Source organism: Topomyia yanbarensis, chromosome 3 (genome assembly GCF_030247195.1).
Source record: "Topomyia yanbarensis strain Yona2022 chromosome 3, ASM3024719v1, whole genome shotgun sequence".
In the NCBI taxonomy this organism is placed as follows: domain Eukaryota; kingdom Metazoa; phylum Arthropoda; class Insecta; order Diptera; family Culicidae; genus Topomyia; species Topomyia yanbarensis.
Genome location: NC_080672.1, coordinates 222,398,679 through 222,417,787, shown reverse-complemented (window position 1 = coordinate 222,417,787; position 19,109 = coordinate 222,398,679). Strand labels below are relative to the sequence as shown.

The 19,109-nt window shown below is 37.8% G+C and overlaps 1 protein-coding gene across 1 annotated transcript in view; it reads left to right on the top strand.

Moving 5' to 3' along the window:
• Positions 1-19,109, top strand: part of LOC131693401 (unconventional myosin-XV) — a 723,994-nt gene that overhangs the window by 75,730 nt on the left and 629,155 nt on the right. The window contains exons 2-3 of the mRNA XM_058981178.1: positions 3,008-4,101; positions 4,157-8,396. Of these exons, the coding sequence (XP_058837161.1) occupies positions 3,008-4,101; positions 4,157-8,396 (5,334 nt within the window). The remainder of the gene's footprint in view (positions 1-3,007; positions 4,102-4,156; positions 8,397-19,109) is intronic.

Below are 19,109 nucleotides of genomic sequence, written 5' to 3'. Positions count from 1 at the left end.
GGTTGGCCGTCGGTGACCTAGAACAGCAAATTTAAGTTGTTTAAGAGGCAGCGAAATTTTTACCTTTTTTGCTTTCATCGGAGTATCGGTTTGAATCACAATTTGCTATGTGATCGCACGCCACAACCTGTAACTCCGGAACGGGAAGTCGGATCGGGATGAAATGAAATAGCCATTTACGTGGGAGCAACACCTTTCATTTGAGACTAAGTTTGGTTGAATCGGTCTAGCCATCTCCGAGAAACCGATGTGACTGTTATTCTGAATTTAGATACTTCCGCCGGGGCTTCCGCAACCGATGATGGTGGCCAATGTGGCCAAATAAACTTGGAATGGATGTTAGTGACCTAATACTACAAATCAAAGCAGTTGTGGTCATATTTTGGAAAAAATTTCACCTTTATACATTCATTGCAGAATTTATTAAAATCGACATTTTCTGCGTGTTCGTACTCATCACCCTGTAATTCCGGAACCTGGAAGTCTATGGGAACGTTGCACCTTTCATTTGAGACTAAGTTTGTCAAAATCGGTTCAGCCATCTCTAAGAAAAATGAGTGACATTTTTGGTCACATACACACAGACACATACATACATACACATACATACATAAACACATACACACACATACATACATAAACACATACATACACACAGACATTTGCCGAACTCGACGAACTGAATCAAATAATATATGTCACTCGGCCCTCCGTTAAAAAGTCGGTTTTCAGAGCAATTGCAATACCTTTCTATTGAGAAAGGCAAAAAGGTGCGAAATCGGCAGTCCCAAAAGTCGATCTTTATAAAAAAAAAATTTCGAGGTTACATAAAATCTCGACGTTTCATGCATTTTAAAGATGTTTGGCATCAAAAATACGAATTCGATTTCTGAAATTTCATGGGATCCCCCTTTGAAAAAAAAATTGTGTTCCGGCTTATATGGGAATTTCATATTTGACCGGACGATTTAGTCTATATTTCCGGACCCATATAAGCGATCCGTACGAAATTTTATAGACATCTGTGGAGATATTATAGCTATCATTTGGGACTAAGTTTGTGAAAATCGGCCGAGCCATTTCCGGGAAACTGATGTGAGTTCGTAAATTTTGAAAGATGGCCGCTTTTCCCGGGCACTCCCGGAACCGTCTATGATTGTCAATGTAGTCAACGAAAGTGCGGTTGGCCGTCAAGCACCTAAAACTGCAAATTTAAGTTGCTTAACAGACATTTTCGCGAATTTTTACCTTTTATTTTATTCATCGGAGTATTGGATTGGATCGGAATTTGCTTTGTGACGACACGCCACAACCCGTAACTCCGGAAATCAGATCGGGATGAAACTTAATAGCTATTTACATCAATAAAATTCCTTTCATTTGAGACTAAGTTTAGTCGAATCGGTCTAGCCATCTCCAAGAAACCGATGTGACTGTTATTCTAAATTTGGATACTTCCGCCGGGACATCCGGAACCGATGATGGTGGCCAATGTGACCAAAGAGACTAATGAAAAAATGATTAGAATCGGTCAACAAACCATTGAAATATGGCCTTTTGAAGTAAACATTCCGACTTTTTTCCATTTTTTTAATTTACACATTATATTTAACGTTTGGTAGACAACCCTATTTTCATATTTTTTCAGTGCACCATATAAATAACACCTTTTGTACATTATATTTATGTAACTAAATGGTCAGGTTTTCCTTTAAAAACCGCGGCACGTATAAACGATCTAAGTAGTCAATGGACAAACATGGATTCACGCTTGAAGTCTGGTAGAAAACCCATCTATGACCGCATACCACATCCAAATCGTTATAAATTTCGATCCCGTAATGAAATATTTTCAAACTTGCAGGAGATATACTTGATTACTATACCTTTCGAATGCCATGTACTAAATAAGTAGACAAAAAAAAATTTGTTTGTAGAGATAGGACCAAACCCGTGGGTGTTTGCTGGTAGCCTTATGAAACGTGTCATAAAACTTAAAATTGCGATTTCTCTCGAATCCCTCAATGGATCATTTTGAAATTCACTGAGAAGATGCTTAGATACTGTATCTTTCGAATGCCGTATGACAAATTTATGGTCATTTTTTTGTTAATAACAGTTTTAGGAACACCGTGGGTACCATTTCAATAGATGTTTATCCTCTGAGGTATTACGACTGTAACGGTTCATTTGTGAAATTTCAGTGTGACCTTACTAACCAACCTATAACTTCGGAACCAAAAGTCAGAACCGAATGAAATTCAACAGCAATTAATAGAATTACTGTAACTGTCATTTGAAATCAAGTTTGTAAAAATCGATCAAGAATTTGCTGGTGTGATATTAGTTTAGAAACTTGGCCAGTTCTACGGGTGCATCAGGAACCGTCATAGAGGGCAAATGTGGTCAAAGCTGCTTTGAATGATCATTAAAGATCTAGACTAACATATTTAGTAATGTTGTACCCATTTTAATATGTATTACAACATTTGGACATCATAGTGGTACCAGTTAATACGGGAATTTGCTGTGCGGCCGCACTGTTCAACCAGTAATTCCGGAACCAGAGTCTGATCAACTAAAAATTCAATAGCAGCTTATGGGACCTTTCATTTGAAACGGAGTTTGTGAAAATCGGTTCAGCCATCTCTGAGAAAATTGTGTGAGTTTAAATGACACACACACATACATACACAAACAGACATTTTCCGATCTCGGCGAACTAAATCGAATGGTATATGACACGCCTCGGTTGATAAGTCGATTTTTTGAGTCATTGCATAGCCTTTCATTATATGAGCAAGACAAAAAGTAAACAGCCATAACTTTGAAAATAATTTAAAATTCAAATAAATGTTCAAATTGTATGTTTTATTTATCGTTGTGAATCCATAAAAAAATTACAGAAAAAGCTCGACCGACGAAAAATTGTTTGCACACTTAAAAGATTTTGACTCATTATTTTTACAGTTGATTAAATCTTCATACTATTAACTTTTTTTTGCAGCACCAAACATTTACTCTCAGCCCTAGCGAGGGTAATCTTCATCCGCGTCAGGACCTTGGAAAAACAGGAGTAGAAGATATGACTCAATTGGAGGACTTGCATGAGGCATCATTGCTCTGGAATTTGAAATTGCGTTATGATAATGGATTAATCTATACTTATGCTGGAAGCATACTAATTGCAGTGAACCCGTACAAAATGTTTGCCGATGCGTATGGTATAGAAATAGCTAAAATGTATTCGGGAAAGCCTCTTGGCACACACCCTCCGCATCTTTTTGCAATTGGCTCCGCTGCACATGCTGCCTTACCATCACCACAAGTAGTTGTTATTTCCGGCGAATCGGGATCAGGGAAAACAGAATCTACCAAACTGGTTATGCAGTACTTAGCTGCGGTAGTTCCAGGAGGAGGATCAGCTTCTGCCGTTATAACAGAACAAATATTGGAAGCAGCACCATTACTGGAAGCTTTTGGAAACGCTAGAACCACGCGAAATGACAACAGCTCAAGATTCGGGAAATATCTGGAGGTTTTTTTCAAATCAGGAGCAATTATTGGAGCAAAAATAACACAGTATCTATTGGAAAAATCTAGAATTGTTACTCAAGCTCCTGGAGAACGTAATTATCACGTATTCTACGAATTACTTGGAGGGCTTTCAGAAAATGATCGTACGAAATATGGCCTTTTAGATGCAGACAAGTATTTTTACTTGAACCAAGGGGGATCAGATTGTTCTCCAGGCCGTGTTGATTGGGCATCACTTCAAGGAGCAATGCAAGTGCTAGGAGTATCTGAAAACGAGCGAGAAGGTATTGTGAACGTTCTTGCTTCTGTTTTGCACCTGGGGAATGTTTATTTTCATCGAAGGCAATTAAGACATGGTCAGGAGGGTGTAGAAATTGGATCAGACGCGGAAATAAAATGGGCAGCACATTTGCTTCAGATACCTTCAGAGGGCATTCTTCGATCGCTTACTTCGCGAATAACCGAAACAAGATCAGAACGGCTGTATACACCTCTCAGTATCGATCAAGCTCTAGATGCGAGAGATGCTCTTGCTAAAGCGTTATATTCAGGACTGTTTAATTGGTAAGTGTTGATTTTATATGAGTGTTCTTAATAAATATTTGTTTGTCTTTTTCAGGCTAGTTCTTCGAATAAACTCAATCGTCCATAAAGGAGGAACATATGATGCACACCGTATATCATTACTTGATATTTTTGGTTTTGAAGATCTGGCGGAAAATTCTTTCGAACAGTTATGCATCAATTATGCTAACGAGAGTCTTCAACTTTATTTTAACAAACACGTTTTCAAACTGGAGCAAGCAGAATACGCCAAGGAACGTTTGGAATGGAATCCAATGGAATGGGAAGATAATCTACCAGTTATTCATCTGCTAGCGAAAAAACCTGTGGGAATATTTCATTTGTTGGATGATGAATCTAATTTTCCACGTGCCAATGACCTGAGCTTCTTAGAAAAGTGTCACTATAATCACGCATTAAATGAACTTTATTCTAGACCGCGGATCGGAGCACAAGAATTTGGAATAACACATTATGCTGGACAGGTTTGGTATTGTGTCGACGGTTTCCTGGAGAAAAATCGCGATGCACTGAAAATGGATGTAATTGAACTGTTGAGCTCCAGTACCGAACCTCTGGTTGGTGAAATGACTAAACACCTAAGGGCACAGCGCGATATTGGCAAAACTTTACCGCGTGGCATTAATGGAAGATTTGTAACAATGAAACCCAGAACTCCTACCGTAGCAGCAAGATTTTCTGATTCATTGCAACAACTGCTGCAATCAATGGCTAAATGTAATCCATGGTTTGTTAGGTGTGTTAAACCTAACAATGACAAACAGGCATTACGAATGGATATGCCGTGCGTTTTGCAGCAATTAAGATATTTGGGCATGCTTGATACTATAAAAATAAGACAACGTGGTTACCCAGTTCGACTTCGATTCCAACATTTCGTGGAACGTTATAGACATATGCTTAAAACACCATTACCTCGAGGGACACCTTACCGCGAGCTGAGTCGTTTTGTACTAGACTCATTGCCTGGAACAAACACAGAAGGACCTGATTTCCAGCTTGGAGCAACCAGAGTTTTTTTAAGGGAGGCTCTACATCGTACATTGGAAGCAAGTAGGTCCGATCGTCTCCGTATGGCGGCGATCACTATTCAAAAAAATGTCCGTGGGATGCTTGCACGGAAACGGATTCAAAGGCGAAAACTAGGAGCTGTTGCCATTCAAACAATTTGGCGTGGTTACCGAGAAAGAAAAAAGTATGTTTCTTTACGAAAGTGTGTTATTAAAGCACAAGCATTGTATCGAGGCCGCGTGCAAAGAGCACGGTATGCGAGATTAAAAACTGAATTAAAAAGACGCCGAGACGTGGAACGAATTCACAAAGAACGTGTAGCTCAAAGCCTAGCAAAAGAACAGGTTGAACGAAATTCATCGGCCCTTTTGGATATTCCGGCCGAACTTGTATTTATATTTTCCAAATCTGAACATTGGTCAGGACAACATACAGATCGTCATTTGGTTAAAGTAGTAGGAACCGTTCCTGGACCACCAACCGCATCTGATTTACCCCCAGACTTGGAACAATTTGGATTCGGAAAGTTTAGTTCTGTCTATTGCAATGGAATGAAAATATCATCCAGGCGCGATGTAATATCTACTCCTTTCTTATCCAGAGCCGCTGCACGAGATCAAGACTTTAAAGATTCAATTGCAATATTTAAACTGATTTTAAGGTGGACATCTGATTCTGCTATTGATCAGAACAAAGAAAAGATAATGGTTGACTATATTATACATAAAGGACTTTCATCTAGAGGGCTTAGAGATGAAATACTCGTGCAAATTTGCAACCAAGTATATAGAGCTGAAGAGAACTCAGCAGATAAATTATGGCTGTTAATGTTACATTGCCTCTCAGCTTTTCAACCTGGGTCTGCATTTAGTAAATATTTGATCAAATTTATAGTAGATAATGCTCCGCAAAATACTAAAGAACAATTATTAAAAAAGTTATTGAGGAATGACATTGGAGCCCAATCAAATCCATGTCGTCTTTTCCCGCCTACTTGGCTAGAATGGAAAGCGTCATCAAGACTTGCTGACACCGCTTTGGCACTTATTTTACCGGATGGTATCATGCAAACAGTTGCGGTTGATTCTTGGACTACTTGCGAGGAGGCTGCTGCTTTGGCAATTTCATCATTCGGAATTCCAAACCTAGGCTGGACTGTTGTAATTGATGATAGCGGATTGTTGACAGATTCTTGTGGCCTGGATTTTGTTTTAGATTTAGTGTCGGAAAAAGAGCTATGTCCAGCCTTTCCAGCAGTGCGCAGTGATCTACTTAGATGCGGTAGTAGAAATTCTCAAATCACGATAGAACCTGAAATCAGCCCAAAACGCCCCCAAGTGCCTCCGCCGGAACCACCACCGGTGAAACGAGTGTCCGATTTACAAATGCTTCCAGTTTCCATAGGATCATCATTAAGTATAGGTAAAGTAGATGGAGATGAAATAAGACCAGAATATACAAGACATATGGAGTCTATAGCGAGAAAAAGTTCTCACGATGCAGTTTCTCGCAGTAAAATTCTAAATGAACGTTATTTCGAATCAGAAAAATCTAGGTCAAGGTCGTTAGATGATCTTTTGATGACAGATTCGAACGATATGAGCACTATGAACGAATCAGATCCGGTTTTGTCAATAGCAGATCATCAGCAGAATGACCATTATCGCTCAACTGAAGGCATTGCTCCTATTAAGGAAACGCAACCCAGATATGTAAAATCTCAATACGCGGGAAAGCGATCAGCTGGTTCACATTCGAGTAAATATATTGACAAATCAGAGATGAGCATCCGGTCATCAGCTATGTCGGATACTAGTGAGGCTCCATCTCTAGCGAGTCACGTAAGAAGGGTGCGTGTTCCTTCACAGGCATCTGATGTAGACCAATTTTTGGATGACTTGTTCAGTCCTGTTCTAGATGGGTCATTAGACGAGTTATCAGATGCTAGATCGATTTCCACCAGTATCAGAGGCTCTAGAAAAAACAGTAAATCGCAAAATAAACGCACAAATGCAGTTGAAGATTATCTAGATGATATGTTAAATTCAATAAAAATTTGTAAATCTGTCTCGAACCTGCAGAGCGAGAAAATAATCACACACATAATTAAAGGAGGCGGAACCACTCATCAAACGAAAAGCAATGTGTCGAATGGATTCTCTCCTAACAATACTAGTTATAATACATCACAAATTACACCAATCAATCCGAATTCTCTATTGATGATGAACCCAACTAGTTCAGATGCCGTAATGCCAGTATATAATATACCACCGGGAGTCGATACGAGCGCCTATCAGCAACATGTTCAGCGCGCATTTTTGCAATCCGCAATGGCTCAAAATATACAAATTCAACAACAGTTAATAGCACAGAACCAAGCACTGCAAACATTGTTGACTCAACAGGATACTCCTACGTCACCTATTGCGCAAAACTTGTCACCAAAATTGATTGTATCGCTATCACCATCAACTCCTCAATCATCTAACCGAAAGTCTAGCGTAAAGAACAGATCCGATTCTGCGACTTCACTTTCTGATTTACTACGAAACCGAAAAGATTCATCATCGGCAAATCTTATACCTCCTCCGCCTCCTCCTCCGCTACCTCCGCCTTTAGAGATGAAAGATCCACTTGAAGTACGACCATTCCTCGATCCTTATGGTCGAGCCAAAACTGTAAGAATAGGAAAATGGAGATGGCCGCCACCACAGGATTCGATAGGAGGAGACGGTGAAGAAAACTTTATTCAATTTAAAATGCGACAAACCAATCGTAAAACAACGCCACAATCACAAATTAGCAATCAAGATTCTCCAATCGGTTCACCCAATGGCATTGAATGGGATGAATTTGAAATAGACCAGCAAAGCGGAAATAATTCAAGTACTGTGAACCAAATGGTAGATCCTAATCAAAAACAGAATCAAACTAATCGCAACGCAAAGCGTAGCTTTGATGTTGGAGCGGATAGGCCAATTCCGACTAGTGTTGGAAAATTAAAACTCAGCAACGAAATGAGACAGCGTCTCGAGCAAGTGACAGCTGGACATTCTGTGCGTTCTAGCAGCACTCGTTCAGACAAAACTGAACGTGTACCAGCCAAATTGGAGGATGCTCGGAGAATGATTCTAGAGCAACAGCTTGGTGGTCTTGCTACATTGCAAAATACATCCATCACGCAATGTGATGTACCATCTGTGAAAACACAGATAAAAAGGATGGAAGCTGGAAAGAGAGTAGTCACGTCATGGCCTACGGTAAGATTAATTTTTATGTATATTACATTCATAATTTTTAGTAACATTAACTGAGGTATGTATAACGGTTTCATTTGTCTTTACACCCTTTGGGCTGTAGCAGTTGTGTCAAATTCACCTGTAGTAATACCTCTTAATTTGTATGTACGTGGTAAGATACATGTGCCTTTAATGAGTGGTATGTCAGCTCCTGAGTCGACCAGGAAGGTGCGAATTGTTTAATTTAATTCATATATAATTTAAGACAGCCATGTTTATTGCTAAACTGCCCAGTTGCTAAAAAGAATGGTTGGCCGGTTGCAACTTTTCTTTTTCACCAGGGTGTATGCGAGATCGCGAGCGTGGATGATTGCGAAGGACTCAAGCGTTTGTATGTTAACGTGTATGTCGTATATGCCAGCGTGTATGTGACGTCGTGTGCATAAACTCGATTCTGTAATCGTGTGATTATATATTCGCGTGTGTTCTTGATAGATCGCTTGAACCGCCAATATGATATTCGATTTCCAGTGTGCGGTTCAATGTTAGAAGAGAGTGAGTTCCCCTTCCCGGTCCCGGGAGCCGGTCATGTCGCCATGGAACGTGTTGTTTAATGGATATAAGCGTTATTTTATTTTTTGGTCCAATTGAATGTTTAGACCAAGGTTGCTAAGACCGAAGTTAGACTTTCGGACGTAAACGATCCATGATCGGCGTTTATATGTTCACGTTTGAGACATATATTTCTAAAATTATAGGTTTACTTTATTTCCTTGGTGTGTCATGTTTGGGAGATCGCGGACATAGGTATGCGTGCACGACTGCGAAGGGCTGCCAAAGATCAGTCTCAAACCAAGGCTCATCGCCAAGCCTAGAGCACTTCTAGAGAAAGCTTGGCCCTAAACCCACTTTGTACATGGCATAAGTGGGTAATAACGGTCAACAAATCAAGTACAAAATTCGATTCCAATTTAGCTTAACTAGAGAGTAAGTCGTAATCAAAGTTTCTATGTGATATAATCACTGTAGTACTGATTTAGTAGAAATACTCCGCTCCACGTCCAGGTACAGTATCATCCAAGGGGAAACCGTAGAAATATAAAATTTGATTAAATATTACTTCGTGTTCATGCAAAGGTTACGAGAAATAGAATTTAACAGGATACACCAAAGTCTAAATAGCTCTATATAAGTTTATATAGCACCCTTGACCTTGTCTAACACGATAATTGTAATGCTAAGGAGTTGTATTATTTTTTCCTCGTCCTCTGTTTTTGTTTGTAATGAATTGAGCTGTTCCAAATTGTTGAGTGTAAGATCGGTAATTTGGTGCTTTGGGACGTCGCCCCTCAATGTTTCTTCCGCGATAGTGGCCACGATAACTTGAACATTAAAGTTGCTACATCGACTGATATTTCTCTAGGAGCCGTAAGCTAAAAGGCGTACTAAATGTTTTTAAACCGGACCAACTTTTAAACCGGCCTAAAATATTTGGTAAGCTTTAACCAAACAAAGCTGTCATTTATATGGCTGCGTTCTGATCTGTGATACACGACGATGTTAAAAAAACAATAAATTCAAATTAATGAAAATGAGTAAATTAGACGACATGGTGATTTTTTTTTTTCATTCCGATTTTTTCTTGCAGTAAAATAGCTTTTCTACGTCATATGTCTCATTCTATAGCGCGTAAGAACAATTTTGTCAACTTATAGCCGATATTTTTCTGAACTCGGAACTTTAACGTGTTGGATAGTTGAAAGTTGGCCGATGATGTACAGCATTTTGTAGTGACATAATATTCAATGCACAAAAGAAAATAAATTGGTATTCATATGACTTAGGGTGACAATGATTTATATGAAAAAAAATTCACAACCTACACCCCTAGTGTCGTTCCAAATCATGAAAAAAGGACACTGTCTAAATTTGAGCGAAATCGGTTAACGCCTCCCCCAAAGAGCTTAAAGTTTGTATCGGATTTTTGGCCAAAATGTATGGGGAAACACTCGCAGTTCACAAAATCACCACTAGAGGTCGCTGTAAACTTCCGAACACGGACCTACGAAGGAGTTAAGCTTTTGAAGATATGTCAAACAAGTTTGTCGAAGACTGTAGACAATCCAACTAACCGCTAAAGAGTTATTAACGTTTGAATTTGGATACTGCTGCTTAACATTCGCAAAGGGCGAACTCCGCTTATCTCAAGCATGTGAACCACGCGTAAAGGTGGGACAAAGTTAGGAAAAACTCATATATCTGTGTAACGATGAGAGACAGAAAGTTATGATGTTCCACAAACTTGTAGAGGAATAAAAGGACTTTTTGTTTACACTTGAACGTTTCGCGATTTGTCCGCATGGTGGCGGTAGTGAGCCAAGTAATTTAAAGAAAATACTGCTATCTGTTAATCGGTAATAGATGGAGCAATATGATGTTCTACAAAGTTGTAGAGTAGCAAAAATACTTTCTTTTCTAATTTGAAAAATGCAAAATTCTACCACATGGTGGCGCCAGTGAACAAAATTAATTCAAGGAAATACGCCTACGAAAATTAACAAGACAAAATTTCTAAAGCTTTGGGAGTGCAGTTGCTATGTTCAGCAAAGTATCTTGGTTTTATGTGCACCTTATGTTGATGATGTAAATTAGGTTGAATTTTCACCACATAGGTAGCGCTGCGATGTTAACTTTTTTATTTAGCATCCTAGAGGTTTGGTGTCTTCAGCAGTTTTAGAACGTTCAAAACTACGACAAATTGTTGAAGATATTTAAGCTCTATGTCTTCAAATAACAAAATTATAGCGATTATTATAAAGCTTCACTGAAATTCACCTTTTTTTTTAAATATTTGCTTCATTTTTGTTGAATTCATCACTCACTACATTACGATTCTATCAAAACTGATTATTTGCGTCTATTAAAGAAGACTTTGTGGATTGTCAACACGATTTAAGTAAAATATGAGCAAAAATATTGCAAAATTTTATGATTTTAAAAATCAGTTTGTTCAAAAATGCCATTCTGCGCTTAATTCATATTTTGACTGGAATCTACACAAGCTTGCGAAGTTTTTCTTATTTTTTATGCAGCTGCTCCAGAAATAAAAAAGTTTTAGAAAAGTTTGTCAATTGATGATGCACAACTGAACTGCAGTCTTCCAGTCTGTTTGTTACTATCTTTCAATTGCTGCAAGGTTCTACTGTATCGATTTTGTTGGCTATTTTCGGCAAATTTAAGATTAAGAAAAACGAAAGTAATGACATTGAAAGACGGATAGGTATTCTAGAACGAATCAGTTATAAACTTAGAACGGAAAACTTGGGCTAGGCAGGCTCATATGGATATGATCGAAAGAAAATGTTGAGTCCTTTGCCTTCTGCTGAGTTGAGGATGGGCGTTAGACCCAAGTCTACCGCATGGTCTTTGATAGAACATAACTCATCATCATGTTTTACCGCCGACGCCAGTCTTCCAGTCCTTCAGTCTTCATTCAAGTTTGTTATGAATATATACCAAATTCATCACTGATACTTTTTGCATATATCAGGCAACTAGCATGTGGGAAATTGGATTCTGAGATGGTTATGATTTTCATTGGTTTAGTTTTTGATAAAAATAAAAATTCAGTTTGGACAAGTAATTTTTTATTTCGAATAACTTTTTTCTTTAAAGGTGTGCAACTTAAGTTGTTCACGGTAGGTAGAAAACATAATTGCCTATTTTGGAAAAAAATCATCCAAATCAAAGATAAGTTTTTTTGTGAATCGACTTTTAAAATTTTTGAAATCGATTTTTTCAGTGTAGGAATCGATGACGAATTTTTCAATATTTTTCTTAAAAAATTTGACTAATTTTATGAATTCACTCCTACAAATTTTTTTGGAGGATCCGTCATTTTTAAGCTACAGTCATTTGAAAAAAAAAAAAATAGTAAAAAAGTTTGACCCTTTACAAAACACAGTCTAGAACAAACAAACAGGGTATGCAAAATTTGTGATAAAGTTTTCATGTACAGAAAGTTTCATTGAAATCTGAGTGGATGCTGTCAACATCTGTTCAAGCTGGTACGAAATTCGTCACATACGAAATTTTTAATGGAAAAAATGAGCAAAAATAAATATAAAAAGGGGGTGGGCATAGCGTAGTTGGTAAATCGATTGCCTTGTACGCAGCGCACCTGGGTTCGAGTCCCGACCCCGCACATAGGGTTAGAAATTTTTCATGAGAGATTTTTCTAACCCGAAGAGGCGAATGACCTTAAGGTTAAAACCTCTATAATCGAAATAAAAAAAAATATAAAAAGGGGGTTGCTCTTGCCCCTTCGGGGTGTCGGTTTTACCCAGAACGTTTTTGAAATATAATTTTTTCTCCATTGTATGGCAACCAATAATGTTAATAAATCCAATTTTTTGAAACGCTACAAAAATTAAATATTGTTTAGAACCATATAAACAAGGAATATACCCAGAATGTACAATTTTAGAAGCTTGGTGGAGTATAAAAATTATTGCGCTTAGGGTGGCGGACTTGCCCCCGGTTGCCTTATGCCTAGTAACTAGCTACGTATGGCAGTATATTAGATACTCCCGATTCCACTTTATTTTTAGACACGTGAGGACAATCTCGCCTACGCTCGCGGGATAATCCTTGAGTAAATGCCATGACGTTTACTACTTGAATTGTTCAACATTGATGGGTCGCGAGCAGCTTAGGCTTGCAGAAGATGACTCTGTCTACAAAGCCGATCTAGCAGCAGTTTACCATAATCTTGGAATCATTGAAACTTCACTCGTGAACCCTTATTTCATTTCGATCATTGAATCTTGATAACACTGTTCGACACAGGATCGAGAAAACCTGAAAAAACCCGCAAAAAAATAAAAAAAATGGAACGGGGCACAGAGGAGTAACTAGAACAAATTCCTGGCCAATAACCAAAATATTTTTTTTTCGATTTTCTATTTCGTTATATTTTTTTACATACCTAAATGCTTGTTGAATAACATGGCCAAATTAGGAGTATGTCACAAATTGTTAAAGATTTTTTGCTTGGATGCAAAGTGGTGATATTTTAAGGGGTTTTTAGTCATTTTAATTATATATCCAGCAATATCGCTTTCTAGTGATGATGACTGTATTAAGTAAGACAATATTGTTACAAATGTAGTTGAACACAGCCTTTTGTATAACTTTAGGCTCAAACCAACTGAAAATAGTAGTGTTGTTGTGAATTGCATCAGCTTTAAAAAATTAGTTTTTTAAACATTATATTCCATATTTGAATGATAAAAAATATACAGTATACGGCAAGATCCGGCAAAGTTTCTGAAGCAGTATTACAAAAGTAGATTCCGGCTATCTGAAAAACATTCGAACTCTTCCGATCTTGTCCGATCCACAGATTGCAAGCGATTTGAAAATATTGCAATTTTTAGTAATTTGAGGTACACCGAAATGCTGTAGGGCCAAGTACTATGTATTTCAAAATGTATCTCTATGAAAATATGCACAGGCATCCCTTTTCTTCCCCCTTTTCCACTGATCAACTGTTTTTGCAACTGAAAAACCAAATGTATTCACAAAGATCACTTCTAAATTACTAGTATTCGAAAGGATATAGAAAATTGATCTATGCACTGGTAGGTGGATAGATGTCAAATTGTTCCAAAAACCAATTTTAGTCTATTTTTTGTTCATATTAAGGCATAATAAAAGCAATACCAGCAACAAATAGTTTTGGCCAGGTATTGACCCCAGTTACTCCTCTGTGCGGGGCTTAGAATCAAAGTTTATATCGAGAACTAGATATGTTCAATAAGGAAGCTACCAATGAAAATTGCCACATTTTAATATCCCACCAAACCATATAGAAAATTTTCATTGCTTCGAAAGAATAATCGAAGAAATTTTGGCATCATTTCATTTTTTAATTTCAAAAAGTGGAAAACCAAAAAAAAAATGAAGAAAAATATTTGAAAAATTGAACAAATATTGAACAAAACCGTAATTTTTTTTTCGTTTTTTTTAAATTGGAATTTAATTATTGACGCCAAAAGATTTCAAAATGCATGAAACGTAGAATTTTTATGCCAATGCAGAGAATAAGCATCGAAAAAAATGTAAAATGAAAGTTCTCAAGGAACAAATTTTGGGGACATTTTTTTTAAATAAAAGTTTTCGTTGAGGCTTTGAAATGTTTTTAACTAGCGAATTTTTCTAACGATCTGGACTGCGGAGCAAAATAAATCCAAACATAACCAGTGGTTTGGGGCTCCTACTAAACTATTCTAATTTTTTAAAAAGGAGATGGGTGGGTAATATCTATGAAAAAAAGATGGGTGGGAGTGTCGTGACCTTACTTCGGACATTTTAAAAACTTTTAGCGCTGATAATGGTTACTTTGCTTGGTAAAAAACATCAATGCAGAAAGTGGAAGATATATTTCGAACTTTTCATATTTCAGACCGATACTTCATTTGATTGATCCAGTGGTTTAATTTGAAATCTGCAACACACAACGCAACCTCAAACAATCTTTGAATTCAGCACAAACATCAAAGGTTCATTTCCGAACCACCATACAAGTAATAAAGAATTGCAACATTTCCATTCAAACATGTTATTTCAAATCTAATGACGTTACCCATCCATGGTTTGTTTTAAAATTTATCTATTTTAAAAGAAACTAACTCCTGTAGTTAGTATGTTAGTGTTTTCTGCGGAAATACTGTTGGAATTATATTGAATTCTAATGGATAATCCTTGAGTAAATGCCATGACGTTTACTACTTGAATTGTTCAACATTGATGGGTCGCGAGCAGCTTAGCCTTGCAGAAGATGACTCTGTCTACAAAGCCGATCTAGCAGCAGTATACCATAATCTTGGAATCATTGAAACTTCACTCGTGAACCCTTATTTCATGTTTGCGGATAATCTCAACACAATTAAGGAGTAGCGATCATTGAATCTTGATAACACTGTTCGACACAGGATCGAGAAAATCTGAAAAAACCCGCAAAAAAAATAAAAAAAATGGAACGGGGCTTAGAACCAAAGTTTATATCGAGAACTAGATGGTATGTTCAATAAGGAAGCTACCAATGAAAATTGCCACATTTTAATATCCCACCAAACCATATAGAAAATTTTCATTGCTTCGAAAGAATAATCGAAGAAATTTTGGCATCATTTGATTTTTTAATTTCAAAAAGTGGAAAACCAAAAAAATGAAGAAAAATATTTGAAAAATAGAGCAAATATTGAACAAAAACAGTAATTTTTTTGTCGTTTTTTTTAAATTAGAATTTAATTATTGACGCCAATAGATTTCAAAATGCATGAAACGTAGAATTTTTATGCCAATGCAGAGAATAAGCATCGAAAAAAAAATGTTAAATAAAAATTCTCAAGGAACAAATTTTGGGGACATTTTTTTTAAAATAAAAGTTTTCGTTGAGGCTTTGAAATGTTTTTAACTAGCGAATTTTTCTAATGATCTGGACTGCGGAGCAAAATAAATCCAAACATAACCAGTGGTTTGGGGCTCCTACTAAACTATTCTAATTTTTTAAAAAGGAGATGGGTGGGTAATATCTATGAAAAAAAGATGGGTGGGAGTGTCGTGACCTTACTTCGGACATTTTAAAAACTTTTAGCGCTGATAATGGTTACTTTGCTTGGTAAAAAACATCAATGCAGAAAGTGGAAGATATATTTCGAACTTTTCATATTTCAGACCGATACTTCATTTGATTGATCCAGTGGTTTAATTTGAAATCTGCAACACACAACGCAACCTCAAACAATCTTTGAATTCAGCACAAACATCAAAGGTTCTTTTCCGAACCACCATACAAGTAATAAAAAATTGGAACATTTCCATTCAAACATGTTATTTCAAATCTAATGACGTTACCCATCCATGGTTTGTTTTAAAATTTATCTATTTTAAAAGAAACTAACTCCTGTAGTTAGTATGTTAGTGTTTTCTGCGGAAATACTGATGGAATTATATTGAATTCTAATGCCACAAAAAACGTCTATGCGATTTTGCCGGCTTCTGCGCATACATAGTTTTTGGGAATATTTTTGAAATTCTGAATATTTTTTCTTCTTTTGCAATCTGCAACATTCGCTGAAAATATTGATGGAATGTTTTTGTAAAAGGCAGTGTGGCAACACTGGTCACTGGAAGGAAGGTGAGGGAAGACGCATACTCGTTTTGGTTATACTAGCATTAGTAGCAGTCAGGCATAGGAAGGCACATAAAACGAAAACGAGCGAGAGAGCGATAGTGGTGCGTATTCGCGCGACTATATAACGGTCGCACAGTGGTCCCAAAGAGCAAAAAAAAAGGTTTTTTTTAGATTGTGTCAAAACTGTTGACTTTAGCAATATGCTGTCATTGAGAAAGTTTCTTGGAGTAGAACTCTCCTTCTTTCTGTCTTATCAGATTGATGATTAATCCCCCTAATAGTGACTTACGAAATTAATTTTCTTCAATAATGCAGATAGACAAATATTTACTTCCGCAAAGTTGTTGAGAAACTCGTTACAAACATCTTACCTGAAGATTTTAAATCTCTAACTTTTAAACGTTTTGAGATATGGGACATTATTTGCAAAAGGCCCCTTGAAACAGTTTTTCCTCATAAGTTTTCTTCTAGATTTTTTACATTATATAAATGTTCTGGAACATTGCTTGGACTATCAAACTGCATAACTTTTCCGAAGACGGAAACATGCTATCGCTAGTATGAGTGGAGATATTCACGTTTTACATTTCTTAGAAAAGAAATGCATAGAATTCACTTTTTGATTGAAAATAGCTCTATTTTCAATGTCGATAACTTTCAAACGGGAAAACCACTCGGTAAACAAATTAAAGTGCAAGAAAAGCACAACAAATGCTGGAAAAATCAGATCTCCCCAAGGCCCTCCATGAAAATACTAGAGCTAAAGTTTGCCTCATTCCGGCATCAAAACATCACTATATATTACTATTAGTTCTGAAATCAAAGGTTAAAGCCGCAATAAAAGGCCTTTCTTACCTTTGTAAGCACGTCTTGAGTAAATCCCCAAGCAACCAAAAGTTCACATAAAGGAGCTGCATAAGCTTCTCGTTTTAAGTAATTTTGCAATAGGTTGTATGTTCTAATATTGGCTTAAGCAGTTCTATTAAAGCTTGAGCAGCCTGAAGGTTCGTTAAGAACTTTATGTGAACTTTAAAGAGTACTTTTTAAGTATTATCCGAACTTCTGTTTGCTTGGGTCAAAAGTTACGGTTGTTCAAAAACTCAATGCATTCGCCTGACACCGAAAACTGACAATTCCCTTGTGCCTACTTCATAACAATGGCGCAAGTGCAACCAAACGGCGAGTAATCAATTGCATTTGATGACGGAACAAGATAAACTTCAGCTTTAGCATTTCCATAGAGAGCCGCCTTAGAGAGATTTGATTTTTCCAGCATTTGTTGTGCTTTTCTTGCACTTGAATTTGTTTACCAAGTGGTTTGCCCGTTTTTGCCCGTTTGAAAGTTATCGGCATTGAAAAAGAGCTCTTTTCAATCAAAAAACGGGAATACCTCAACACATACTAGCGATAGCAAGTTTCTGTCTTTGGCAAATTAACGCAACTTAATAGTTCAAACAATGTTCTTTTTTTTTACAATGGAGAAGACCTTTACGTCCTAGCCCAGTACACGTGCTATTGGTAGGTGTCCAAGTTACCGCACGGCGTGTACTGGGGGCGTGTCGGGCTCGAATGGTAACGCTGCCATTAATACCGACTAAACTCCATTGGGCTCCGCCATCGTCCCCCCACGAACTACCTCTCGGTATTACTTCTAGGGGGATGGCTGTACTTAATATACTCATTCACTCTCACTCACGCGTTCATACGTCCTGTATGAGGCTTACTTGGGTGCTCTCTCTCTCTATCGCACCTTGATTCACTCTCAAACACTCCACATGAGGCTGACTTTTGTGCTCACCTTTTTCGTTCCTTACAAGGCTGACTTGTGTGCTCACCTTACTCATTCCTTGCTAGGCTTACTTGTGTGCTCGCCTCACCCATACCATGTGAGGCTGACTTGGGTGCTCACCCTATCACCTGGCTCACTCTCAATCGTGCCACTCTATTATATCTCTGTCACTCCCCCTGGCATCCCATGTGGGACATTTTTCTTAGGCCCCACTTCTGACATACCATGCGAGGCTGACTTGTGTGCTCACCTTTTTCATTCCTTGCTAGGCTTACTTTTGTGCTAGCCTCTACCAAACCATGTGAGGCTGACTTTTGTGCTCACCCTTAACATACCGTGTGAGACTGACTTGGATGCTCACCCTTTCACTCCTCTGCCACGCCATGAGGCATCGATAGCTAAGTCCCAACATACTACGCTACGACCCTCCCATCTTGGCATGAGGCAGTTCACTTATACGCCTATACACTCGCTCTTCTGTCTTGCTTTGGGGTGGCTGGGTTTACCCCTTACGCGGTTGCCAGTCGCTGCACCAAACCTGCCTCAGCATGAACAGACCATTCACTCCCTTTTTTGCGCTCGGCCTTTTTCGCTCCAACTAACCAATTACTAGTTAGCCGTGCCCGTCGTCTGTTGCTCGGTTCGCCAGATTACATGTAGCCTACAGGCAATGTGGGTGGTAGCAGCCGAGACTGCGTTCCACTTCTCCACCGATTGACACATCAGCTGAATAAGGGTATCAGGG